The 27,133-nt window shown below is 40.2% G+C and overlaps 1 protein-coding gene and 1 pseudogene across 1 annotated transcript in view; both read right to left on the bottom strand.

Moving 5' to 3' along the window:
- Galc (galactosylceramidase) overlaps positions 1–22,855 on the bottom strand; it is an 82,959-nt gene extending 60,104 nt beyond the window's left edge. The window contains exons 1-5 of the mRNA XM_055593146.1: positions 22,658–22,855; positions 17,891–17,959; positions 17,667–17,730; positions 9,233–9,346; positions 6,976–7,115 (exon numbers count right to left, since the gene is read on the bottom strand). Of these exons, the coding sequence (XP_055449121.1) occupies positions 6,976–7,115; positions 9,233–9,346; positions 17,667–17,730; positions 17,891–17,959; positions 22,658–22,855 (585 nt within the window). The remainder of the gene's footprint in view (positions 1–6,975; positions 7,116–9,232; positions 9,347–17,666; positions 17,731–17,890; positions 17,960–22,657) is intronic.
- Positions 15,991–16,790, bottom strand: LOC129666122 (nucleophosmin-like; annotated as a pseudogene).
- Positions 22,856–27,133: the final 4,278 nt, after the last annotated feature.

Below are 27,133 nucleotides of genomic sequence, written 5' to 3'. Positions count from 1 at the left end.
GATGCAACAAAGATAAACACTACCTCAGAGTAAAGGGCTGGAAAAATGTCTTTCAAGCAAATGGTTCCAGAAAACAAGCGGGAGCAGCCATCCTAATATCTAATAAAATAGACTTTCAACCCAAGTTAATCAAAAAAAAAAAAAAAAAAGGATGGCCACTATATTCTCATCAAAGGAAAAATCCACCAAGAGGACATCACAATTTTGAATATCTATGCCCCAAATACAAGAGCACCTACATTCGTAAATGAAACAATATTAAAGCTTAAATCACACATTGATCCTAAAACCCTAATAGTGGGAGACTTCAACACTACAGTCTCACCAAGGGACAGATCAACTAGACAGAAAACAAATAGGGAAATAAAAACACTTACAGAGACCCTAAATCAAATAGACCTAATAGACGAATACAGATTTTTTCATCCAAACCAAAAGAGTATACCTTCTTTTCAGCACCACATGGAACCTTCTCCAAAATAGACCATATAGTTGGTCATAAAGAAAGCCTCAACAGATACAAAGAGATTGAAATAATCCCTTGTATTCTATCTGACCACCATGGACTTAAGCTGGACCTCAACAACAACAGAAATAACAAACAGCCTACACGCACATGGAAACTGAACAACCTGTTACTCAACGACAGCTGGGTTAAGGAAGAAATAAAGAAATTAAAGACTTCATAGAATTCAATGAAAATGAAGGCACAACATACCCAAATTAATGGGACACATTGAAATCAGTGCTCAGGGGAAAATTTATAGCACTAAGTGCCTGCAAGAAGAAATTCATAACATCACATACAAACAATTTAATGGCCCAACTGAAAACCCTAGAAAAAAAAGAAGCAGATACACCCAAGAGGAGCAGAAGGCTGGAAATAATCAAACTCTGGGCTGAAATCAATCAATTAGAAACAAATAAAACTATTCAAAGAATCAATGAAACAAAAAGCTGGTTCTTTGAGAAAATCAACAAGATAGACAAACCCTTAGCCAAACTAACTAAAAAGCAGAGAGAATCTATCCAAATCAACAAAATCAGAGATGAAAAGGGTGACATAACTACAGACACAGAGGAAATTCAAACAATCATTAGGTCATACTACAAAAGCCTATATGCCACAAAATTTGAAAATCTAAATGAAATGGACAATTTTCTTGATAGATTCCATCTTCCAACATTAAGTCAAGATCAGCTAGAAAGACTGAACAGCCCTATATCCCCCAAGGAAATTGAAGCAGTCATTCACAGTCTCCCTTCCAAAAAAAAGCCCTGGGCCAGATGGTTTCAGTGCGGAATTCTACCAGACCTTCAAAGAAGTGCTCACACCAATTCTCCTCAAACTATTCCACAAAATAGAAACAGAAGGCACATTACCAAACTCATTCTATGAAGCAACAGTCACCCTGATACCTAAACCACACAAAGACCCAACAAAAAAAGAGAACTTCAGACCTATCTCTCTTATGAACACTGATGCAAAAATACTCAATAAAATACTTGCAAACCGAATCCAAGAACACATCAAAGATATCATCCACCACGACCAAGTAGGCTTCATCCCAGGCATGCAAGGGTGGTTCAACATACCAAAATCCATCAATGTAATCCACCACATAAACAAACTGAAGGAGAAAAACCACATGATCATCTCCTTAGATACTGAAAAGCATTTGACAAAGTCCAACACCCATTCATGTTTAAAGTCTTGGAGAGATCAGGAATACAAGGCACATATCTAAACATAGTAAAGGCAATATACAGCAAGCCTATAGCCAACATCAAACTCAATGGAGAGAAACTTAAATCAATCCCACTGAAATCAGGGACAAGACAAGGCTGCCCACTCTCTCCTTACCTCTTCAACATAGTACTTGAAGTCCTAGCCAGATCAATAAGATAACTAAAGAAGATCAAGGGGATACAAATCGGAAAGGAAGAGGTCAAAGTGTCACTATTCGCAGATGATATGATAGTATACATGAGCGACCCCCAGAATTCAACCAGAGAACTCCTCCAGCTGATAAACACCTTCAGCAAAGTGGCAGGATACAAAATCAACTCAAAAAAATCAGAAGCCCTCCTGTATACCAAAGACAAAAGGGCCGAGAAAGAAATTAGGGAAACAACACCCTTCACAATAGCCACTAACCACATAAAGTACCTTGGGGTGACACTAACCAAGCAAGTGAAAGACCTGTTTGAGAAAAACTTCAAGTCTCTGAAGAAAGAAATTGAAGAAGATCTCAGAAGATGGAAAGATCTCCCATGCTCATGGATTGGTAGGATTAACATTGTGAAAATGGCCATCCTGCCAAAAGCAATCTACAGATTCAATGCAATTCCCATCAAAATACCAACTCAATTCTTTATAGACCTTGAAAAAAAGATTCTCAGCTTCATATGGAGAAACAAAAAACCCAGAATCTCCAAAACAATCCTGTACTACAACAGATCATCTGGAGGTATCTTCATCCCCGATCTCAAGTTGTACTACAGAGCAATAGTAATAAAAACTGCATGGTATTGGCATAAAAACAGAAAGGAGGATCAATGGAACCGCATAGAAGACCCAGAAATAAACCCACACACCTATGAATACTCGATTTTTGACAAAGAAGCCAAAACCATTCAATGGAAAAAAGACAGCATCTTCAACAAATGGTGCTGGTCCAACTGGATGTCCACATGCAGAAAAATGAAAATAGATCTATATTTATCACCCTGCACAAAACTAAAGTCCAAGTGGATCAAAGACCTCAACATAAAACCAGATACTCTAAATCTGTTAGAAGAAAAAGTGGGGAACAGCCTAGAACTCATTGGCACAGGAGACAACTTCCTGAACAGAACACCAACAGCACAGGCTCTAAGAGCAACAATCAATAAATGGGACCTCATGAAACTGAAAAGCTTCTGTAAAGCAAAGGACACTATCTTCAAAACAAAACGCCTGCCTACAGATTGGGAAAGAATCTTCACTAACCCTTTATCTGACAGAGGACTAATATCGAGTATATACAAAGAACTAAAGAAGCTGAAAAGCAGCAAACCAAGAATCCACTTAAAAAATGGGGAATAGAGCTAAACAGAGAATTCTCGACAGAGGAATATCGAATGGCAGAGAAACACTTAAAGAAATGCTCATCCTCATTAGCCATCAGGGAAATGAAAATCAAAATGACCCTGAGATTTCACCTTACATCCATCAGAATGGCCAAGGGAAAATTCAAGGGACAACACATGCTGGAGAGGTTGTGGAGAAAGGGGAACCCTCCTCCACTGCTGGTGGGAATGTAAACTGGTACAACCACTCTGGAAATCTATCTGGCGCTTTCTAAGACAATTAGGAATAGTGCTTCCTCAAGACCCAGCTATACCACTGCTAGGTATATACCCAAAGTTTGCTCAAGTACACAAAAGGGATATTTGCTCAACCATGTTTATAGCAGCTTTATTTGTAATAGCAGAACCTGGAAACAACCCAGATGTCCATCAATGGAGGAATGGGTACAGAAATTGTGGTATTTTTACACAATGGAATACTACTCAGCAATCAAAAAGGAGGAAATCATGAAATTTGCAGGCAAATGGTGGGATCTAGAAAAGATCATCCTGAGTGAAATATCCCAGAAGGAGAAAGACAAACATGGTATATACTCACTTATATAGACCTATAAGATATGATAAACATAATGAAATCTATACACCTAAAAAAGATAATCAAGAGAGCGAACATGGGGTAAGATGATCAATCCTCGTTTAGAAAGACAGATGGGATGTGCATTGAACATATGACAGGAGTCTACTGAGCGCATTTGAAAGACTCTAACTAGCAGTGTTTTCAAAGCAAAGACTCATGACCAAACCTTTGGCAGAGTACAGGGAATCATAAGAAAGAAGGGGAGTTAGTCTGATGAGGAAAGGATAGGAGCTCCACAAGGACCAAAGATATCTGGGCACAGGGTCTTTTCTGAGACTGACATGCAACCAAGGACCATGTATGAATGTAACCTAGAACCTCTGCTCAGATGTAGCCTGTGGTAGCTCAGTAACCAATTGGTTTCCCATAGTGAGGGGAACAAGGACTATTTCTAACAGGAACTCAATGACTGCCTCTTTGGCCTCCCCACCCCCCAAGGGAGGAGCAGTCCTGTTAGGCCACAGAGGAGAGCGTTGCAGCCAGTCCTGAAGATACCTGATAAAACAGGATCAGATGAATGGGGAGGAGGTCCCCCCTATCAGTGGACTTGGCAAGGGACATAGTGGAGATGAGGGAGGGAGGGAGGGACTGGGAGGGAATGAGGGATCGGGATATGGCTGGGATACAGAGTTAATAAAATGTAACTGATAAGAAAAAAATAAAATTAAAAAAATAATCAGGTAATCCCTGGCTTAAGGCACTAACAGAAAACGTACCAAAATGACAATGAGTTTTAAAGTATGAAAGAATCACATTATTGTTTAAGAACCAGACAAAAAGGTTTGAAGGAGAATCTGAATTGCATCAGCACAACAATAATTACTAAACACAATCAAAACGTAGACTCGTGGAATCCACCCAATGGATAGATCTACAAAATACTCCTATGCCCACCTACAGCTCAGAAAACATTCCAGCAGAGGGGCAGTCAGATTGTAAGAGCCTGAGGATCAGGGAGTTTGCTGTGAGATTGTGACTCCTATTAATGTCAGAAATGATACCCATAAAAGTCTCACCAACATGACTGCCCAAATATGAGCTGAAAAAATATAATACCAATGACCATGCCAAAGTGGATAGGAAAAGCCATGAGGCCTCAACCCCACATAAAGAACTACAGGCAAATGGAGAAAACTGGGAGGGAGAGAGGTGGTCTCCAGAGAAGAGCACACCACTTGGTTGTCCCAGGCGAAATGGGGACATTTCCCAACCCTGAAAACATATATGTAAGTACATTATATGTACAGAACAGGTTACATTTAAAAATGTATGCATACACATATATGTTTGCAATAACAATTAGTGAAGAGCCTATAAATTTGACGGAGAGTCAGGAGGGGTATATGGAAGGGCTTGGAGGAAGGAAAGGAAAAGGAGAAATATAATTATAGCATAATATTAAAAATAAAATTAGAAAAATTAAAAAAGTTTTACTGTGAAAAAAGTAAAAGAGAGAAAAATATTCAGTACCGTTGAAAGGCAAGAATAATTTGGATTGGCAAAGAATAACAATAAGAAGTCATGATATTCTGCTATGCTTAGAGACAGGAGCCTAGCATAACTGTCTTCTGAGAGGCTCTACTCAGCAGCAGATCAAAACAGATGCAGAAACCAACAGCCAAACATTAGGTAGAGTTCAGGAAGTCTTGTGGAAAAGTGGTGGGAAAGACAGAAGGTCCCAGAGAGTCCAAGAACTCCACAAGAAGACCAACAGAGTCAACTAACCAAGGACCATGTGAACTTGCACAGACTAAAGCACCAACCAAAGAGCAGACATGGACTGGACGTAGGTCTCTAACACATATGCAGCTGATGGGCAGCTCTGTCTTCATGAGGGTCTCCTAGCAATTAGAGTGGTGGCTGTCTCACACATGGACTCTGTTGCCTGCTTTTGGATCACTTGCCCCTAGCTGGGCTGCCTTGTCTGGCCTCAGTGGAAGAGGATGTGCTTAGTCCTGATGGATTTGATGTGCCAAAATAAGTTGGGGGTGGGGGGAGTCTGCTTTTCTGAGGAGAAGGGAGGAGTAGGAGGGTGAGGATTGGAGGAGAGGAGGGAAGGGACTGCGACTGGGATGTAAAGTGAATAAATAAATTTAATAATAATAATAAAGAACAAGTCAGTCTCATGACAGAAAATAGTTAGTCAGCAAAGTGCTGCAGAAACAAGTATTAGGTGGGAGGAAGGACTGAATGGAGCCAAAAGGACACATGAGTTATAAAAGAGAATACAAAGTCAAATTTTTTGTTTTAGTTTCAACTCCATCATAATTGGTTTGGTTTTTTACATGGTAGATATATGACTTCAGTTTTGCTTACTGAAATAACAAAAACCTTTTATGCATTCCCTAAAAAAATTCAACATATTTTTTGAGGCAATGACATAAAAATCTGATTTCCTTTTAACACCATTGACTAAGAATTAAACAAACTAGTTCCTGAACACTTTTTCTCCATTGATCCATTTAGAAAAAGTGCTTTTTAAAATCTGCTCTGACTCCACAAGGACCAAATATATCTGGGCACAGGGTCTTTTCTGAGACTGACATGCAACCAAGGACCATGTATGGATATAACCTATAACCCCTGCTCAGATGTAGCCTGTGGTAGCTCAGTAACCAATTGGTTTCCCATAGTGAGGGGAACAAGGACTATTTCTAACAGGAACTCAGTGGACTTGGCAAGGGGAACGGTGGAGATAAGGGAGGGAGGGAGGGACTGGGAGGGAATGAGGGATCGGGACACGGCTGGGATACAGAGTTAATAAAATGTAACTGGTAAGAAAAAAATAAAATTATAAAAAAGAAAAAAAAATAAAATAAAATCTGCTCTAAGTTTTGTAACCAGTTTTCCCAGTTTTCTTCTTAAAACTATAACAAGGGGCTGGAGAGATGGTTCAGTAGTTAAGAACACGGGCTGTTCTTCCACAAGACCTTGGCTCAGTTCCCAGCACCCAAAATGAGGTTCACACAATGTGTAGCTCCCAGTTCCAGGGGACCCATCGTCCTCTTCTGACCTACGAGGACACTGCACATACATGGTGCACAGACATGCATGCAAGCAAAACTCCCATACACATAAATAATAGTCAAAGGATAAAAATCTATATCAAACCATCCTATCATAGTGTTATACAATATGTAAATTGTATTTCAACACATAAAGTATGGTTGCAAATCTTTTCAGTGGATCAAAAAATTAATCAAATTAGTTTATAAAATTATAGAGACATATTCAATAATAAATCATATTTCCAATATGTTACTAACCCCAATATAATCAATGTCCAGGTCATGATAATGCTTGGCACCCAAAATCCATCTCACAACATAGTAGGAAGTCAGCTGAAGATTTACATAAGGCCAACTGAAACCTTTGCCCAGCCATCCAGGGAATGACCATGGCAACCCTGCAGGGAGAACAGAGGCAAAAGAGGAACATGAAAAACAATGCTGACACCACTAAAAAAAAAAAAAAGTGCACCAGGCAAAGGCCAATGTAAGGCTGGCTGAAATAAGAGATTCCACCACACAGAAATGTAAAAACTCTCTCTATTCACCAGAAGCTATGATTTCTTACTGATCCTTACAACTATGTCTTACACTTCCAAATGTCTTCAATTAAATTTTTAAATAATACCTAAAATAATACCTGTCTCTAAGAGAAAGAAATGCATATTTTGACATCTCTATTTCCTAGGGGTGTTCAATATTACATTCTTATTCTCTTGAGTTCAAATTTAAGTGTCCTGAAAAGCTTATTCCAAACTCCCAATCTACCTTCATAAGATAAGTATAAAGTAAAGTGCCCACTCACAGGATCTCATCTTACAAATGAATATTAAGTTATCTTCATTTAGCATTGGTAGGTCAGGCAACCAAGATAAGCAAACCTAAATCAGCCATTAATTAAATGTATAAATGTCAATGACGCAACAGGAAAATGGCTGCTGTGTGAAGATAGCTTCCCTGGGTCAGGGCATATTCTTCCATAACTCCTGACTGAGAATTTAAAATGGAAAACATTAATTAACTAGGTATAATTCCTGCTTCAACTACAATATTGTAAACTAAGCTCAGCAGCTTATATCCAGTTAAATATATTACCAATCTACTTTACTGTTAAAACTGAAAATCAACCTGACACGAAAATTTTTTCTAAGCTAATTTCACTACATAAAAAAGTATGGCAGTGGAACAACAGAACATTTAAAAACAATGAAATGCTAAGGACAAAGAAGGGTCACCATGTGAGCCTTTGCTGTGATGTGGTTTAGCATGCCAACTGTCTACATTTAAATGAGGTCTGACCTTGCAAACAGTACAATAGGGAGAGTTGTACTCAATTCAAAGATGCTTGTACTGTTGCAAACATTTCTGGAATCTTATAAAAATTCATTTGGAAGAATGTGCTCTTCATTGTTTTTTTTTTAATTTGGAAAAGTAATACTCTTTTCCTTTAATTATCAAGTGAACTAATTTTCAATAACTTAAAATAAGTTAAGTAAAATAGGTCATAATTTTATTTAACTCAGTCTGAATGTAACCAAAATAGCATATCCACGGCAAGTGATAAAAGCCCTATGTTCCAGCTGTTTATAACTCATTCTGCTACAGAATTGGAAAATAAATACTGTCTGGCTTGAGCAACTATCCAGTATACCAACTGCTAATACCTCAGCTTGATATGGGCAGAAAGTGGACATAGGATTGTGAGACTTTTCAGTCTCTTGATCACCAAGTGAGCTGGACAGTCTTATGTCAACTGGCACAAGCCAGAATCATCAGAAAGGAGGGAAGCTCAATTAAGAAAATGCCTCTGAAGATTTGGTTGTATGCAAGCCTGTAAGGCATTTTCTTATTATTGACTGATGGGGGAGGGCTCATCCCATTGAGGGTGGTGCCATAACCAGGCTAGTGATCCTGAGTGCTATAGGAAAGTAGGCTGAGCAAGCCATGTTGAGCAAGCCAGTAAGCAGCACCCTTTTATGGCCTCTGCATAAGCTCCTGCCTCCAGGCTCCTGCCCTACTTGAGTTCCTGTTCTGACTTCCTTCAATGATGTGACAGAGAAATGTAAAACAATAAAAAAAGAAAAAGAAAACCCTTACCCTGTAAGTTGTGTTTTGGTCATGATGTTTCACTGCAGCAATAGAAACCCTAAGTAACACCAAGGTTTAAAAATAGCAAGCCAGGCACAATGAAGGAACCCTGCAACCCTAGCAGTTCAGAGATAGGAGCAGGATGAGGTAGAGTAGCAAGTTCCAGGCTATCCTAAGTCACAAAGTGAGACTCTATCTAAAAGATCAATAAATCATATATATACATATGTATATATAATATATATAAAAGAATAAAATTATAAACTACAAGCCATAAAGATACAACATAATAAACAGTGACAATGAAAGATCATTCCTGGCATATGTTTTGTAGCTGGTAGTACAGGGCTAGTATCAAAACATTAGCATTTCAATGACACACAAGAATAAGTTAAAAGAAAAGATACTCCTAAGTACTTTATCTTACCCATAAGTATGATATTTGGGTTCCTCTTCTTAGCTTCCTTCATTAGCCACCATTCATAGCCTCGGAAATAATTCTCATCTAGTTCATAGTGCATGTGGGAGGGTTCAGTGCCATCTGAATAGGGAGAGAGAAAAAGGAAGGAAATGACCCATGGATGGTGCTTCCTAGAGCCACTAAAGTGCATGCACGCGCTCTCTCTCTCTCTCTCTGTCATACACTCACACTTAACCACATTCATGCAGTCTCACACACACAAACCCACACACTCATACTCACACATGCACTTGGTCTCACATTCAAATCACACACACACTCATACACACTTGCATGCACACACTAAAACAATTTTTAAATGTTACTTCTCTTGTATTCTAGTTCTAATTCAGAAGTTGTGCAGATACGAATTATATGAGAAGATGGCTTTGCAAAGTATATTATTTCATATTTTTCATTATCTTAAACATTGTAATGGCCCCAAGTAATGAAACCTCAATGTTATTTTAAAAGCTGAGAGAAATACTATCACATTTTATTCCTGAAAAATCCTAGGACTAAGCTCTCTTGAGCTCTTGATCTCTCTGAGGTTTTTTATTTCTTTTTTGTTTGATTTATTACAATTTATTCAATTTATATCCTGGCTGTGGCTCCCTCCCTCCCTCTTCTCTCCCCATGCCCCTCTCCTAGTCCACTGATAGGGGAGGTCTTCCTCTCCTTCTATCTGACCCTAGCATAACAGGTCTCATCATTCAAGGTTGAGAAAATCTTTTTAAGAAAATCATACAAGAAAATTATCCCAACTTAAAGAAAGAGATGTTCTTAAACATGCAAGAGGCTTACAGAACACCAAACAGTCTAGACCAGAAAAGAAACTGAGGTTTTTAAGCTCCCATGTCCAACCTCCAGTCCACACCTCAACCTTCCCTCTCAGCCTTGGTTGTGCATCCTGTGCTCTTGAGCCCCAATTCTTGTATCCCACGACATAACATGATACAGTAGACTCTAAGGAGAAGTGAATATGCATGCCTGCTACAAGGATATCAGAGTAAGCCTGAAGTAGGTCTCTGAGGTCAAGGTCCTCAACTCTCTTGCTTCCTGCTTCACCAACACCAGTCTTTGCTAAGTGGGGTCTTATCGGGATGATGATTCTGGCCCATTTCTTCTTTCCTGTCAACATGAGGACTCATAAGAACTGCACCAATAGACCTTTATCTGTAACTTAGCTTCAGCAAATGCCCCAGATCAGCACTGCCCTTCATGAGGTTTTAACAGTAAGTCATGCTTATAGAAAAGCCTCTGGGAGGGAGGCGCATTCCAGCCTTGATTTTTACTTCTTTAAACACCAATGCCCAGTGACTGACCTACTTCACTCTCATTTTCTCCACTCTGACTTCACTTTGCCTAATTAACTTTTTTTTTCTTCTCAGTTCTCTAGCTCCCACACCCTGCAGTTACCTTGGCTTCAAAAAACAACAGTTCTGATCCACAAACATCTTTATCACAACATACTAACACTAACCCCCAAATCACCGCGAGCCTTCCACAGGAGGTTAGAAAAGGAAATCAAGCTGCCCTCTCAAAGGATGTAACTTCTCAGGACCATTGCAGAACAAGCCGTGAGAATGAACAATCAGACAAAGCCTGATCAAGGTTAACTGCCTTGCCAACTATGCAAAACTCTAGCTAATGTAACCGTAATCACAAGTCTCTGTTCCCCTTTTCAATAAAGCCTCAAAGTACTTGTCAGCCTCTCAAAGACAAGCCATGGGTCACTAGACCTTTTTCTGATCATTCACTTTGGTCTAGATAAGAGTGCCCTCCTTGTCTTATCTGTCATCACTACCAAGGCCCTGATAAGTGGTCAAACCTGGCTTGTTAGACTGGAAGCCAGGACTTTTTGTTCTAAAACTCTAATAAGAGTACATATTCAAGTATATCTGTTAAAAATTACTTCCAGAAAGCGAAGATGCAACAGGAAAGGCTGCTCTTCCAGAGAATGTGGGCTTGGCTCCCAGCACCTATTTGATAGCTTACAACCATTTGAAACTCTAGTTCCAGGAAGTACAACACTCTCTTCTGGCCTCTGCAGGCATTAGGCATGAACACGATACACATATCATGATACAAAACACTCATACACATAACTTAAAAATAAATCTTTTTTCACTTTATTAAGATACTGAAGTTTATTTCACATGTATATTTGTCTCCCTACCATTTCCAAATCTGACCACCACAATAACTAAATCCTTTATAACATTCCATACATACTTAAACCAACTAAAGGGTGAAGTTCCATCCTTAAAAACCAAATAGGCATTTTTGTCAACATATTCTTGGCAATTTAACCTTGATGACATTTATCAGACAGCAGGGAAAGTTCCCACTTTGCAGTACAAAAAGGACAAACAGATATCAACTGTAACAGAAATGAAGTAAGATGGAATATTTTAAACTGCCTAAACAGTTTAGACACTTAAAGAGTTTAAAGAGTTTCTTTTTTTAATTTTCATTTTATTTTTAATTATACTTTATTTATTTTGTATCCCCCTCTTCTAGTTCCCTCCCTCCACCCCTTCCAATCTCTCCCTTCCTCCTCCTCCTTCTCCACGCATGCCCCTCCCAAAGTCCACTGGTAGGGGAGGGTTTCTTTTTCTTCCTTCTATCCTAGTCTGTTAGGTTTCATCAGGAGTGGCTTGTCTTCCCCTGTGGCCTGGTAAGGCTGCTCCCCTCTCAGGGGGAGGTAATCAAAGAGCAGGCCAATCAGTTCATGTCAGAAGCAGTCCCTGTTCCCATTTCTATGGAACCCACTTGGACACTAAACTGCCATGGGCTACATCTGTGCAGGGGTTCTAGGTTATCTCCATGCATGGTACTTGGTTGGAGTATGAGTCTCTAGAAAGACCCCCGTGTTCAAATTTTTTGGTCCTGTTGCTCACCTTGACGACTGCCTGTCCTCTCCAGATCTTACTATTTCCCACTTCTTACATAAGATTCCCTGCATTCTGCCTAAAGTTTGACCATAAGTCTCAACATCTGCTTTCATAGTCTGCAGGACAGAGCCTTTCAGAGGCCCTCTGTGGGAGGCTCCTAACTTGTTTCCTGTTTTCTTCTTCTTCATCTGATATCCATCCTCTTTGCCTTTCGCAATGGAGATTGAACATTTTTGCCAGAATCCTCCCTCTAGCTTAGTTTCTTTAGGTGTACAGATTGTAGTAGGTTTATCCCATATTATATGTTTATATGAGTGAGTATATACCGTGTGTCTTTCTGCTTCTGGGATAGCTCACTCAGGATGATCCTTTCCAGTTCCCACCATTTACCTGCAAATTTTATGACTTCCTTGTTTTTCATTATTGAATAATATTCCATTGTGTAGATGTACCACAATTTCTGTATCCATTCTTCAGTTGAGGGGCATCTGGGTTGTTTCCAGCTGCTGGCTATTACAAATAAAGCTGCTACAAACATGGCTGAGCAAATGTCCTTATGATGGACTTGAGCCTCTTTTGGATATATGCCTAGGAGTAGTATAGCTGGATCCTGAAGAAGCCCTATTCCTAGTTGTCTAAGAAAGTGCCAGATTGATTTCCAAAGTGGTTGTACAAGTTTACATTCCCACCAGCAGTGGAGGAGGGTTCCCCTTTCTCCACAACCTCTCCAGCATGTGTTGTCCCTTGAGTTTTTCATCTTGGCCATTCTGATGGGTGTAAGGTGAAATCTCAGGGTCGTTTTGATTTTCATTTCCCTGATGGCTAATGAGGTTGAGCATTTCTTTAAGTGTTTCTCTACCATTCGATATTCCTCTATAGAGAATTCTCTGTTTAGCTCTGTTCCTGATTTTTTAATTGGATTACTTGATTTGCTGCTTTTCAACTTCTTTAGTTCTTTATATATAATGGATATTAGCCCTCTGTCAGATAAAGGGTTAGTGAAGATTCTTTCCCAATCTGTAGATATTTGTTTTGTTTTGAAGACAGTGTCCTTTGCTTTACAGAAGCTTTTCAGTTTCATGAGGTCTCATTTATTGATTGTTGCTCTTAGAGCCTGTGCTGTTGGTGTTCTGTTCAGGAAGTTGTCTCCTGTTCCAATGAGTTCTAGGGTCTTCCCCACTTTTTCTTCTAACTGATTTAACGTGTCTGGTTTTATGTTGAGGTCTTTGATCCACTTGGACTTTAGTTTTGTGCAGGGTGTTAAGTATGGATCTATTTTCATTTTTCTACATGTAGACATCCAGTTAGACCAGCACCATTTGTTGAAGATGCTATCTTTTTTCCATTGTATGGTTTTGGCATCTTTGTCAAAGATCAGGTGTCCATAAGTGTGTGGGTTTATTTCTGGGTCTTCTATTCAGGTTTCATTGATCCACCACTTTGTTTCTATGCCAGTACCATGCAGTTTTTATTACTGTTGCTCTATAGTACAGCTTGAGATCAGGGATGGAGATACCTCCTGAAGATCTTTTACTGTAGAGAATTGTTTTAGCAATTCTGGGTTTCTTGTTGTTTCATATGAAGGTGAGAATTTTTCTTTCAAGGTCTGTAAAGAATTGAGTTGGTAATTTGATGGGAATTGTATTGAATCTGTAGATTGCTTTTGGTAAGATGGCCATTTTTACTATGTTAATCCTGCCCAGCCTAGAGCATGGGAGATCTTTCCATCTTCTCATATCTTCTTCTAATTCTTTCTTCAGAGACTTGAAATTTTTTTCATACAAGTCTTTGACTTGCTTTGTTAGGGTTACACCAAGGTATTTTATGTCTTTTGTGGCCATTGTGAAGGGTGTTGTTTCCCTAATTTCTTTCTCAGCCCTTTTGTCTTTTCTATACAGGAGGGCTACTGATTTTTTTTTTAGTTAATTTTGTATTCTGCGCCACTTTGCTGAAGGTGTTTATCAGCTGTAGGAGTTCCCTGGTAGAATTTTTTGGGGTCACTCAGGTATACTATTATATCATCTGCAAATAGTGATACTTTGATTTCTTCCTTTCTGATTTGTATCCCTTTGATCTCCTTCAATTGTCTTATTACTCTAGCTAAGGACTTCCATAACTATGTTGAAGAGATATGGAAAGAGTGGGAACCTTTCCTTGTCCCTGATTTCAGTGGGATTGCTTTAAGTTTCTCTCCTTTCAGTTTGATGTTGGCTATAGGCTTGCTGTATATCGCCTTTACTATGTTTAGGTATGTGCCTTGTATCCCTTATCTCTCCAATACTTTACACATGAATGGATGTTGGATTTTGTCAAATCCTTTTTCAGCATCTCAGGAGATTATCATATGGATTTTTTCTTTCAGTTTGTTAATATGGTGGATCACATTGATGGATTTCCATATATTGAACCACCCCTACATACCTGGGATGAAGCCTACTTGGTCATAGTGGATGATATCTTTGATGTGTTCTTGTATGCGGTTTGCAAGTATTTTGTTGAGTATTTTTCCATCAATGTTCATAAGGGAGATTGGCCTGAAATTCTCTTTCTTTGTTGGGTCTTTGTGAGGTTTAGGTACCAAGATGACTGTGGCTTCATAGAATGAGTTTGGTAGTATACCTTCCGTTTCTATTTTGTTGAATAGTTTGAAGAGAATTGGAGTTAGCTCTTCTTTGAAGGTCTGGCAGAATTCTGCGCTGAAACCATCTGGTCCTGGCCTTTTTTGGATGGGAGACTTTTGATGACCGCTTCTATTTCCTTAGGGGATATAGAACTATTTAATTGATTTACCTGGTCACGATTTAGATTTGGTAAGTGGAATCGATCCAGAAAATTGACCAGTTCATTTAGATTTTCAAATTTTGTGGCATATAGACTTTTGAAGTAAGTCCTAATGATTGTTTGGATTTCCTCAGTGTCTGTTGTTATGTCCTCCTTTTCATTTCTGATTTTGTTGATTTGGATAGTGTCTCTTTGCCATTTAGTTTGGCTAAGGATTTGTCTATCTTGATTTTCTTAAAGAACCAGCTCTTGGTTTCATTGATTCTTTGAATTGTTTTATTTGTTTCTAATTAATTGACTTTAGCCCTGAGTTTGATTACTTCCAGCCGTCTACTCCTCTTTGGTGTGTCTGCTTCTTTTTTCTCTAGGGCTTTTAGGTGAGCCATTAGGTTGCTGGCATGAGATGTTTCGAATTCCTTCTTGTAGGCACTTAGTGCTATGAACTTTCCTCTTAGCACTGGTTTCATTGTGTCCCATAAGTTCAGGTATGTTGTGCCTTCATTTTCATTGAATTCTAGGAATACTTTGATTTATTTCTTCCCTGACCCAACTGTCATTAAGTAGCAAGTTGTCCAGTTTCCATGTGTGTGTAGGCTTTTTGTTATTCCTGTTGTCGTTGAGATCCAGCTTTAGTCCATGGTGATCAGATAGGATACATGAGATTATTTCAATCTTTTTGTATATTTTGAGACTTGTTTTGTGACCAACTATCTGGTCTATTTTGGAGAAGGTTCCATGAGGTGCTGAGAAGAAGGTAAATTCTTTTGTGTTTGGATGAAAGGTTCTGTAGACATCTTTTAAGTCCATTTGATTCATGACCTCTATTAGAGCCATTGTTTCTTTGTTTAATTTCTGGTTTGCTGACCTGTCCTTTGTTGAGAGTGGGGTGTTGAAGTCTCCCACTATTAATGTATGGGGATCTATGTGTGGTTTCAGTTTTATTAATGTTTCTTTTACAAATGTGGGTGCTCTTGTGTTTGGGGCATAGATGTTCAGAATTGTGGTGTGTTCTTGGTGGAGTTTTCCTTTGATGAGTATGAAATGACTTTACTTCCTTCACTGCCAGAGATCTTGAATAGCCTCCTGGTCAGTCATCCAGAAGTAATTCTTCCCATAATTAATGAACTGGGCTTCCACTATGGGAAGAGCAATACCTTTTTCTATACGTGCTTGCATTTTTGCCTTAACACCTTCTACAGAACTAGGTCCTTTGGGTGATTTAGGAGTTTTTTTCCTGTTTTTTGAAGGACTCTTGACCCTTTTGATCTTGGTGTTGATGCTTATAAGTCTTCGCCATTTTGGTTTGATTTTTGTGATTTTTTGCTGGTGTACCTCATAGTACAGATTTCTTTACTGGAACTTTTTCTTCAGTTTCCTCATCATCAAAATCATGATCTTCATCATCATCATCATCATCCTCATCATCTTCGTCAAGTTTTACTTTTTTCTGTGGAACCTTGCTACCACCTCCAGGGCAGATGGCTGTCAGGGTATACTTAAGAGTTACATCTTCCTCATCTTCATCTTCTTACTCTGAATCTTTCTCCACAGCTACTAGGTGCTATCCATGTGCACATGCCCTGATCCACATTTCAACCTCAACGCCGCAGGTGGTGTAATTTCAAAGCCCCCAAGGGCTACTGTTGGTATACAGGCATTTTCAAAGTTGCCAGTGTTACTTTAATTGGACTGCCTTGATGGTTCATTGTTTCTGCCTCTACAATGAGTAATTTGTCCTTTGCCCCTGTACCTAAACTGACCATTCTTAATGATAGCTGATGTCCATTTTCATCATTATCCACTTTAAAGTGATAATCTTTGTCAGCCCTTAGTTCACAACTGAAAAAGTAGTTCATGTCCATGTCCACAGTCTTCCATGAGGCGGAGGTGTGCACTTATATGTGAAAGAAGTCAGACAGAAAAAACTACCTACTGCTCCCCAGAACAGACACATAGGATGGAATTACACCAAGCAAAATAAATCCTTTTCTAAAAAAATTACTTTGAAATCACTAGCAGGAAGACAAATATACAAAATACACTCTCAAGCTAGCATTAATGGACCTTGCCTGTAAGTATTAAGTCATAGCTAATTACTGAGAATGCTTTAAAATTTGGATATGAAGATTGAATATTTATTTAAAATACATTTTAGTTTTTAAAAAAGAAAGCTATATCTGTATCTCTAAAAATACATTTGTTGTATTTTAAAATACATTTTAAAGTTAGTAACATCTTATATAGTCTATACATAATTAATGTTTTCTTATATCTTTTCTCATAAAATTCCAAATGTGCATGATTTTAGAAAACTCGATGTTTTCCTAATGATAACTTCAATTAATGAGCAATTGAGAGTTTCAATACTATTTTGAAATTTTTACATTTAACATAATTTTTAAAAGTAAAAATAAAAAAGGCAAACCAGCAAGATGGCTGAGCAGGTAAAGGTATACGTCACCCAGCCTGATGACTTTGGATAGATTCCCAGGACCCACAGAGTGAAAGGAAAGAAATTATTCCCTCAAGCCATCCTCCAACCTCCACATGCACAGAGCTACAGACACACACACACACCTGAAAACGTAAAAGGAGAAAAGTCAAGCACAATCTTGACGGGCAATCAACCTCAAATGAGTCGACCTTCCTTATGTCCCACATGTTTGAGTATAGTATGTTTAGGTAAAATGTTGGGAAAAATCTTATTTCCCACATACACACACCTGTTGTTTGTCCATCGCCACCTATTTCCACTTTTAGAATATGCAAAGAGGCACCAAAGTTTGGCTGTGGAAAAAAGAACAGTATTATTACTGTGTTAGAGGCCTTTGGCTGGACAGGTGAGAGAAGAGCAAAACTTTGATCAGAAAGCTCATAAAATCCAAGGCTGAATTCACCGTACACTTTTGAAACATCACAAGCCCGTTAGATAATTATTTTTCTTTACCTTAAATAGATAATCCAGTATTTCAGAACGATAGGGCTCTGGGTAATTTACTAGAAGCCGGGAGGTTGCCTGGAAAAAAAGAAGTTTTCAAAAATATGAATAAAACAAATATAATCGTCTATGCTTGTCTATGGTATTCAAACACACACACAAACACACACACACACACACACACACACACACCAGCATGAACAAATGGAGCTGTGGGAACTCCTATGCCATTGTAAGAGCTGGTTGAGTGATAAGCTAATAAAGGCTATTAAAACACTGTGATGGTTAACACTGACAGCTTGACAGGCACTAGAATCACTTGGGAGACAAACTTCTGGCGTGACTGTGAGGAAGCTTCAATTGAAGTGTCAACTGAAGTTGGAAGGCCCACTCTCACTGTAAGTAGAGCCATTTCATGGGCTGACGCCGCAAGCTGTATAAAACGGAGAAAGCTAGCTTGAGCACTGGCAGTCATCTCTCTGCACTGTCTAACTGCAGATACAATGTGACCAGCTGCCATAACCTCCTTCTCTACCATCACAGAGCAAACCCTCAAATTTGGAGCCAAAATAAATCCTTTCTCTCAAACTATATCTCAAGGGCAGGCTCTTTGACCCCACCCCCACCCCCGGGAAGGAGCATTCCTGTTAGGCCACAGAGGAAGACTTTGCAGCCAGCCCTGAAGATACCTGATAAAACAGGGTCAAATGAAAGGGGAGGAGGTCCTCCCCTATCAGTGGACTTGGAAAGGGGCAGGGAGGAGACCAGGGAGGGTGTGTGGGGTTGGGGAGGGAATGAGGGAATGGGATACAGCTGGGACACAGAGTTAACAAAATGTAACTAATAAGAAAAATAAAATTAAAAAAAAGAAAAATAATATAAAGACTATTTCAAATTTATCTTGAAACTGAAATATTCTATACCAAGACCCCTTATCAATATCTGGGGGCTAGAATAAATGAGATGAATCTCAGACAATTTTACCCATCAATATCTTATATATAAGAGCACTGTTGAAGCTGAAGTTGGGGTCTTTTTGTCTTATTAGAAACTAGGGTACCAGGACACTTTCTCAAATGCCTGCCACAAGTGCACACCAATACAAGGATTGCATCCTCATAAGATCCTAAACTTCATTTCATTTTCATTATGGTTTTGACCCCTCCACATTCCCCTATACATACATAATATTTTTCAAGATATTATCAGACTATTCTAAAGCAGATATCTGGTCCTCCACGATTTGGCAGAGAAAACTGGAACTTATTCATGAATATGGCATCAATCTCATAGTCATAAAAAGTCTTTAAAATCTGTAACCCAAAGCCAACAGTACTGCTTGCCCCCTTGCCTTTGGGACAATTGTAGTGTCTCCTTGCAGTGTTTGCATTGCTAAATAATCATTTGCTTAAATTCTGTGTCAGACTGAATTCTCTCCTTCAAGAATACAAGAACTAAGTAAAAGCCTTTACCTGGTGACATAAGCAAGGAAAATAGAGGTAGTTTACTTTTTTTTTTTTTTTTCAGCATAAAACTGGCAATGAACTGCCAATTTGCCAAGTATATGACAAGGGTAAGGCACTTGGCATTTTATGGGACTCCACCCACTCTACACTCTCACATGTGACATTCTGTTTGGTGCCCATTCTACTTACTCAGACCCAGAAGCTTCCTACTTTGTCTATGTGCCACAAAACATGTCAAGTACACAACAAACCCCACGAAACATCATTCTTACCAAATCTGTTCCTTCTACATCTTCTACCTTACTAAAGAAGAACATCTGTCTAAGCCATTAGCCTGTGGTCAGCCTTTCACCAAACTCTCCATCTATACTCAGTCACCAAGAGATCCTCAGTGCGCTCAAATCAGTCTCCTACCGTTCAACCCCGCTGGCTTACCCTCACCCTCCTCTCTAGAATAGGGAAAATGGATTCAGGCTTACCATCCACCTCCCTGTAGTTACTCTCCACACTACTTACAAGTCCAATATTCTCCAAACAAAAGTGTAACCCTGTCATTACCCTGCTAAGTTTTCCTGTTCTCTAATAGCTTTCCAAATATTCCAATTGCTTCGCTTTATAGTAAAGTCCCTTAATAATTTGAATCTAGTTCTGTCAGTTTGCCTCTTATTACTCTCACATCTTTAATCCACACATATTAAATTGCCTTTTGTTTCCTGCCTCCCTGGAATAATATACTGCATCTTCATTTTCCAGTCAAGTCCACTTCAATATTTAGGTATCAGCTCAAAGCTTACTTCTCCAGGGAAAGCTGCCTTCAGCAACCCCCCATTAACCCCAAGTACTTATTTGAGCAACACTGATACCAGGTCCACATCTCATTATAACACTTGTAATCTACATCTGTGATATGTGATGCCTTCTTCAAGTTCTTGTCCCTATTCCTTCTTATCCAAAAGACAGTGATTTAGTATCTTTTGTGGTTTTGTTGCACAAGTATAGGGAGCCTATACAGGAGGCTGTGAACTGATCTGAGTCCTTTTTCTCAAAAGCTATGAGACCATGAGCAAGTAATAAAGTAAGGAACTCATTCAGGTGTTTTGACATTAAGATGCCCATTAAAAGCACAGCAAGAGCCCAAGCACATAGTAAGCCCGGTAAATGGCAGGCTACACACACACACACACACACACAGGCGAATTTTAAAACAAATAACTTGACAGCCTAGCAGATGCTCCAATGCCAAAACAAGCATCCAAAAAATGAATACTATCTGAATGCCAACATATCTTGTCATTACATAAGACTGTCATATGTAATCTTGCATTATGCAATTTGAAAATGTGTTATTTGTTGCCTGGGAATTCTTTTGCTGCCTATGCACACCTCCTCTTACCACAGAAAGTACCAGATCTAGAAAAACAATACTATAGTCACAATACTATTGTGTGAATATAGACCTATTTAGACAATAGACTTAATGTTGAAACACACTATTAAACAAGGAATTTCCAAATTACTGAGCTGCCTAAATAAGGTCCCACGCCATCTGCAACACCAGGAAGTGGCCATGGGTACACTTGTTCATCATACCTTGAAACAACTTCCTCCTCTACAATCCCTAACACCTCACAGTAATCACAATTGGCTCGTCACACCTGTCCTCACAATCCTACTGTCAAACAGTTACCTCTGTTCCCTCCGAAAAGAAACTGAAGCAAAGAGAAATTAAATACCTTGTCAAAACCATCAGGTCCTGTACCAGAATGACTCCAACAACCTCTGAAGCCCACATTTTAACTACTGCAGCAAATTTTAAGCTTTCTCGAAAAATGTGAAGGTGAAACGAGAGCAATCTAAATACCGATACAAACTGTGTTAGGTAACAAGAATTTTACACACACACACACACACACACACACACACACACATTTAAACTGGTATATAAAATGTTCAACCATCTTCATTCATTATTGCTAAACTGAGTAACACAACATAGATATATTAATAATGAATATTTTATAGATCAGATAAGAATTACCTGCTCTAGAGGCTGCAGTGATGGCAGCTCAGAATGAACTGGTACTTCCCGTCTCTACAAGTACCTGCACTCACATGTACATAGGATCCCACGCCCCCGACACACACATAATTAAAATAAATCTTTAGAAATAAAAATGAATTTCTGGTTCTAGGTTCTCAAGTGATTGTTTTAAAAGTCAGGGTTTCATTGTTGCACTTGGCTGGCTATCAAGCTGGCCTCAAACTCAGAGATCCATCAGCCTCTGCCTCCTGGGTGCTGGGATCAAAGAGCTTCCTCCATCACACCAGGTTATGAAATTATTTTAATACTTTAAATTGAGCTAAATAAGCAAAACTAGAGATTTCATTTATTAAAAAAAAGCCTATGCACTTCAATTTAATATTACAACGATATCAAAAGGGGAGATTGAGGCTGTATATGAAATACTGGCTGTTCTAAATGTAAATCAAAGAGAGAGAGAGCAACTGTACTGAGAATAAAGATATTAGTTGATCAGGATGCACACCGTGGAGTATGCGAGCACATTATACTGTATTCCTAACTTTTCTGCAGATCTAACAGTCTAAGGTTTCAACTTAAAAGCAATCCTGAGGATCTCTGAATCAAAAAGAAATCTCTCTCAAGACCTCCTCTTCTGAGAATTAACTGGTTGGTGTTTATTACAAAACCAAAATGAGAGAGGAAGTCAAATTTTAACCAGCACATCTGGCGATTATGATGCACCTAAGAGAGCCAGTTTCCTCATTCCCTCACACACTGTGCATAGCCTCTGGGCAGTTTCTGTTAGTGGATGAAGGTGGCTCTCTTTAAACACAATATCCCTGCCAGCTTCAGACCTTACGTGTCCATGAGGCAACAGTCGTACAGGGAGGGAGAATGTACTATTCGCTGCTCAGGAAGGGTCGCCAAACACCCACTAGCGGTCCATGGCTTCTGACCCTGGGCCCCAACCAGCTAACTCCCTAGGAAGGATTAGAACCACTAAAGCGTCCCGCGGAGGCTCCGCGTTCCCGCTCCAGCTCCTTCTGAGGCGACCTTTCCACCTGGGCAAGGCCATCCGAGCGAGGGCTCCCTCGCGTCCACCTGCGCCCTCGAGACTGCGGCCGCCCGGTCCGTGCCTCCCTGCCGCCAGCCTGAGCTCCGCTCAGAGCGGCGTGCGGGAAGCGGCGTCCGTTTGCCGGGCAACGCCGCGGGGGCTTGTGGGACGGGGCGACCCCCGGCATTCCCCGCGCTCGGGAGAACCCTGCCTCCCGCCGGCCCCGCGCTCACCCCGCCGCCGCTGACTGCGCCGATGCCGTCGAACTCCCGGCCCAGCCCGTCGGAGTCGTCGAGCACGTAGGCGCCGCCGGGCGCCAGCATCGCGCACCACAACAGCCAGGGCACCGCGGCACGGCACGCCGAGCCCGCGGCGGCGGTCATGACTTTTGCTTGCCGTTGCTGGGAAGCCTTAAGTTGGCTGTGAGCCATTGTGCGGGTCACGTGACCGCGGCGCCCAGGGAGGCGGGCCCGATCGCCTCCGGAAGGAAGAACTGCGGGCGGCGGTAGCGGCCTTCGCCATCTTTAGGGAGGGCGGCGGGCTGTCCGCGCGGCCGCGGTAGTGTTCAGCGGGGAGGGGTTGAGCGAGGTTTGCCTTGTCACTTCTGTGTCAAAGACGCGGTGCGGCTCTCTGCGTGTAATGAGTGACCGTTCTTCCTACCTCACCTGATGAACGGGAAGTGAATGCTCAACAACTCAGAAGAAGAGGACTCTTCTTGGCCCTACCCTAGTAGCTCATTCTCAGTAGGAAACAGCAAGGAGGACCTGGCCTGAAGCCCCAAACTAAGCCACCAGTTAAGCCACTTCAGCGGTCATTTTGGGTTGAGTTGCTTGGCTTTAGGACCCTGAATTTTTCCCAACCGACGTGAGTAGAGAACAGTAAGTCAGGGAACTCCGGATAAAATAAGATAATAGGCACTCAGGAAATCCTAGTTGGATGCTCTTATACACTTAGCGAATGCTATCTGACAGAGTTTTTCTTTCAGTTAAGTACTCTGCTCTGTGCAGGGCCTTTAGCCTTAAAAGAATTAAGAATATGATTGATTATACACCCAAAATGTCGCTATGAATTATTTACTATTTTGAGTTAAAAGACCTAAAACATACAGTAGGTCTAGGATACTCTGACCTTTATTGTTTCTTCAAGGAATGTGAAATTCACTTATGAGAGATGCCCTGACTAAAATATAGGAAGTGGCAATGTTTGCCAGTGCTTATTACAGTAACCCTACCTTCCTGCTCACTTCTCTATCCAGTTACTCTTCCAAGTACATCCAACCTGTGCCTGCAGACGTGTAGTAGACGATAGCTATGAAAGCAGCCAAACACGAAATTATGGGTAAGCTTAAGACATTTTGAGGCTTTTTATGATTTAAAAAAAAAAAAAAACTCAATTGTGCAGACATCAAGAGTGAAGTCTGTAGCTGACAACAGTCACAATATGAAAAGGTTGGACATGTCTGGTGTCTGCTGTGCATAACCACATTTTACAACTTCTGGTCTGATTCAGCATATAAGTTATTAACCTGATTGGGGGGGGGGGGAGGCTTCATTTTCTTAAGCCCTATAGTCTCAGTTTAATTCTTAGGACTCAAAGATGGGGAAGGTAAATTTATGCTCCCTTGAAACTATTGTAAAGTTATCTTCCACTGCCAGTGAATGGGTCCCAGGCAGGTAACACTAAGTTGTCCAGAAAGTTATGAACTGTCCCAGAGATTCTGGGTCCCCTAATATTGAAGAAAATACTGTGTAAAAGGCTGAAGAAAACGTTTCTCTCTAAAATTCCCTTTAGCAGGAAGCATAGAACTATTTGAGTTCCCACTCAAGCTCCTACAACACCAGAGTGTCAAGGAGAAGGCACACACTGGGGCTTTGGAGAACATAGGCCATTCCATAATTATCTTAGGAATAAGTTGTGTTGTCCCTTAAAAATTTGCACCCATACAAGTCAGAGCTTCTCTCCTACCACATGGCTCCCAGGGATTAAACTCAGGTCACCAAGCTTGGTGGTGGGCACCTATACTCACAGAGGTGTTTGACCAGCCCTTATTTTGCTCTGAGGTTTGGTACTCTCGTCATCCAGACCTGTCACTGAATCTCATGGTTAGAGTGGTGGGAGGCAGAATTATGCCACCTCCAAGAATGAAGAAAGCAGCTTCTCCCTCTTGCTGCTGTCAGCACAGGCTACAGCAGTAACCAGACTCTTTCAGTCAGGTCCTTGAAACTGTACTTTGACCTTGGAAGGGTGGCCAGAAGCTTGCAGAGTGGATAGATCACATTGGAACCCCAAGAGTCAAGAAGAGTTAGTGCCACAGAGACTGTAGCTAATGTGTCCTTAAGGGCCCAGCACAGTGGAGTCAGCAGTGCTAAACTAACCAGAATGTCTTTTCTGTTCTTTGTGTCTAACCAATTTTACAAGCCTGTTCCTTAGGGCTCTGCATTGATCACAGACCAGAGCCTGACTGCTTTACAAGTCACAAACACAGTTTGTGTTTACAGCAAAAAATCCTGGCTTAATAGAATCCTTGGCAAATGTGATCATTACAACAAATTCTCCAACTTTGAAAACTGCCTCCTCTACGAAGTTCATTTGCCAGCAATGTTTACTGCACAGATTTGCTCAAGCAATGAAAAGGCAGCCCCAGTTTTGCTCCCATGCTTCAGCTACAGTATGTTTTGTCAGAGAGCAATCTTAGAGTCTACCTCGCTCCTAAGTGTGAAGAAACTGTCAATTTATTTTATTTTACTGTCACTGTAACCAAATAACTGACAAGAAGCAAGAAAGGGTTTATTTGTCATAGAGTGTAAGAGGGTATAATTCATCATGATGGGGACGATATGGCATCAGGGTGTGATGTGACTGGTCACCTTGTGTCCACAACCAGGAAACTGAGCATGAACAAGAAATGGGGCTGTAACAACTCAGGACCCATTCTTCCTGGCCCACATCCTCCACCAAGGGCTCCACAGCCTTCTCCACACAGCACCACCACTGGGGACCAAGTGTTCACACATACGCACCGCGACATATTCCATGTTCAAACCACAGCACAGTTCAGCAGAGAAAGTATTTCAACGTCCAACACACTGCTGTCCAATAGAGAGAGAATGGTAAACAGAGACATCATTGGGACTTTTCTATCAGCCACACTACTGTTAAAACTGAACATTAACCTTTATGGTATATTTTATTTAACCTCATAATCGAAATTACCCTAACAGTATGTAATTAATAAAAATATTTAACATATATTAGTTTCTTTGTACTTAATTTTCTAAGACCCCATACTTTATGCATATGTCACATCTGAATTTAGATAAAGCTTCACTGTATCTCTGCAGCATTTCCCCAGGCAAGTAGTCCAGGACCCCATGCTTTCCATTCTTTTCAGTGCCTCTTTTGAAGCTAAATTTATAGCCTTTCCCCCCTATAACTTTTTGCCAAGAATCCTTTCTCTTTATGCAACAAACACAAAATGACTAATTAAAACTGTAAAAAAAAAAAAAAAATGAGAATAAGTACCAGGATCTCAGAACTTGATCCTGCCATATTTGCTCACTTCTTTTAATCTTAGAAATTGCACCAGACAACTGGTGCAGCTTTAAAAGAGAGAGAAAGAAAAAGAAAAAGACCTTCATCAGCAAAATAATCGCCCACACTGTCTGCCCCATAGAGAAGTTGTGTATCCAGCCAGTCCACATTCTTTTCTCCTGTTTCCTATTTTAAGCCCAACTGTGCTGGCTCTGGCCAGTGTTGGGTGCCCACTTTGTGATCTCAGAAGACCAGAAAACTGACTGCCCAAGAATTCTGACTCCATAAGGCCAGTGTTCTGAATAACTGTTCACTGATTCAGCCTTTATATTGTTAAAATACCTCAATGTATCTGGGCTCTGGAAATCTCCCAACTATTCATTTAATACCATTGTAATTAAAATATGTTACTGCTACATTTTTAACTAAACAAAATGCAGAGTCCATAATAGTTGGTGACTGTCTCCTTGTGTGAAGTAAGCAAGGTTTGGTCACTAACATTTTTCCCCTATTTAAGCAGAAGTGAAAGTTTGTGTTTCTCATGTTCTCTTGCTACATCCTCTTTTTTTTTCTTAGTGTTTGAAGAATAAATAGATATATGATATGGATTTGAAAATCTGTCTCTAAAAACAGCAGTATGGTCTATCTAGGTAAAATCAGATATTGTACGAATCATGAGATACCCATGAAATAGACACAATAGTTAGACAAATGTGCAAAACCAAGCATAAAAAGAGATTTGGGGAGTGTCATCATGAGTAAACAGAAACTATTATTTTCATTTTGGTAAATTTTTAATCCCCCTATTTCTGTATGTGTGTGCATGTGTGCATGTATGTGTGCAGATTCATATGTGTGTTTGTGTGTGTGCAAAGGCATGTGTCAGCCTGAGGACCACCCTGGGAATTGTTCCTCAGGCACCATCATTCTTGCCTTTGTTTTTCTTCTTTCTTTTTAAATTTAAGAAAGTCTTTTCTTAACCCAAAGTTTGCCTGTCCCTGCCTTCCCAAAACCAGGGTTTTGATCACGCACAAGCACCCTTGCCTTTTTTTAAACTGGTTCTGAGGATGGAACTCGGATCCCCTGGCTGCAAAGAAAGTGCTGCGTTAAGTGATCCCTGAAGCTTTGGTCCTTCTTCTTCTTCTTCTTCTTCTTCTTCTTCTTCTTCTTCTTCTTCT

Source organism: Psammomys obesus, unplaced genomic scaffold, assembly GCF_907164565.1.
Source record: "Psammomys obesus unplaced genomic scaffold, mPsaObe1.curated_primary_1811, whole genome shotgun sequence".
Lineage (NCBI taxonomy): Eukaryota > Metazoa > Chordata > Mammalia > Rodentia > Muridae > Psammomys > Psammomys obesus.
Note: the sequence above shows the minus strand (reverse complement) of the source record. Positions and strands in the feature narration are given on the sequence as shown.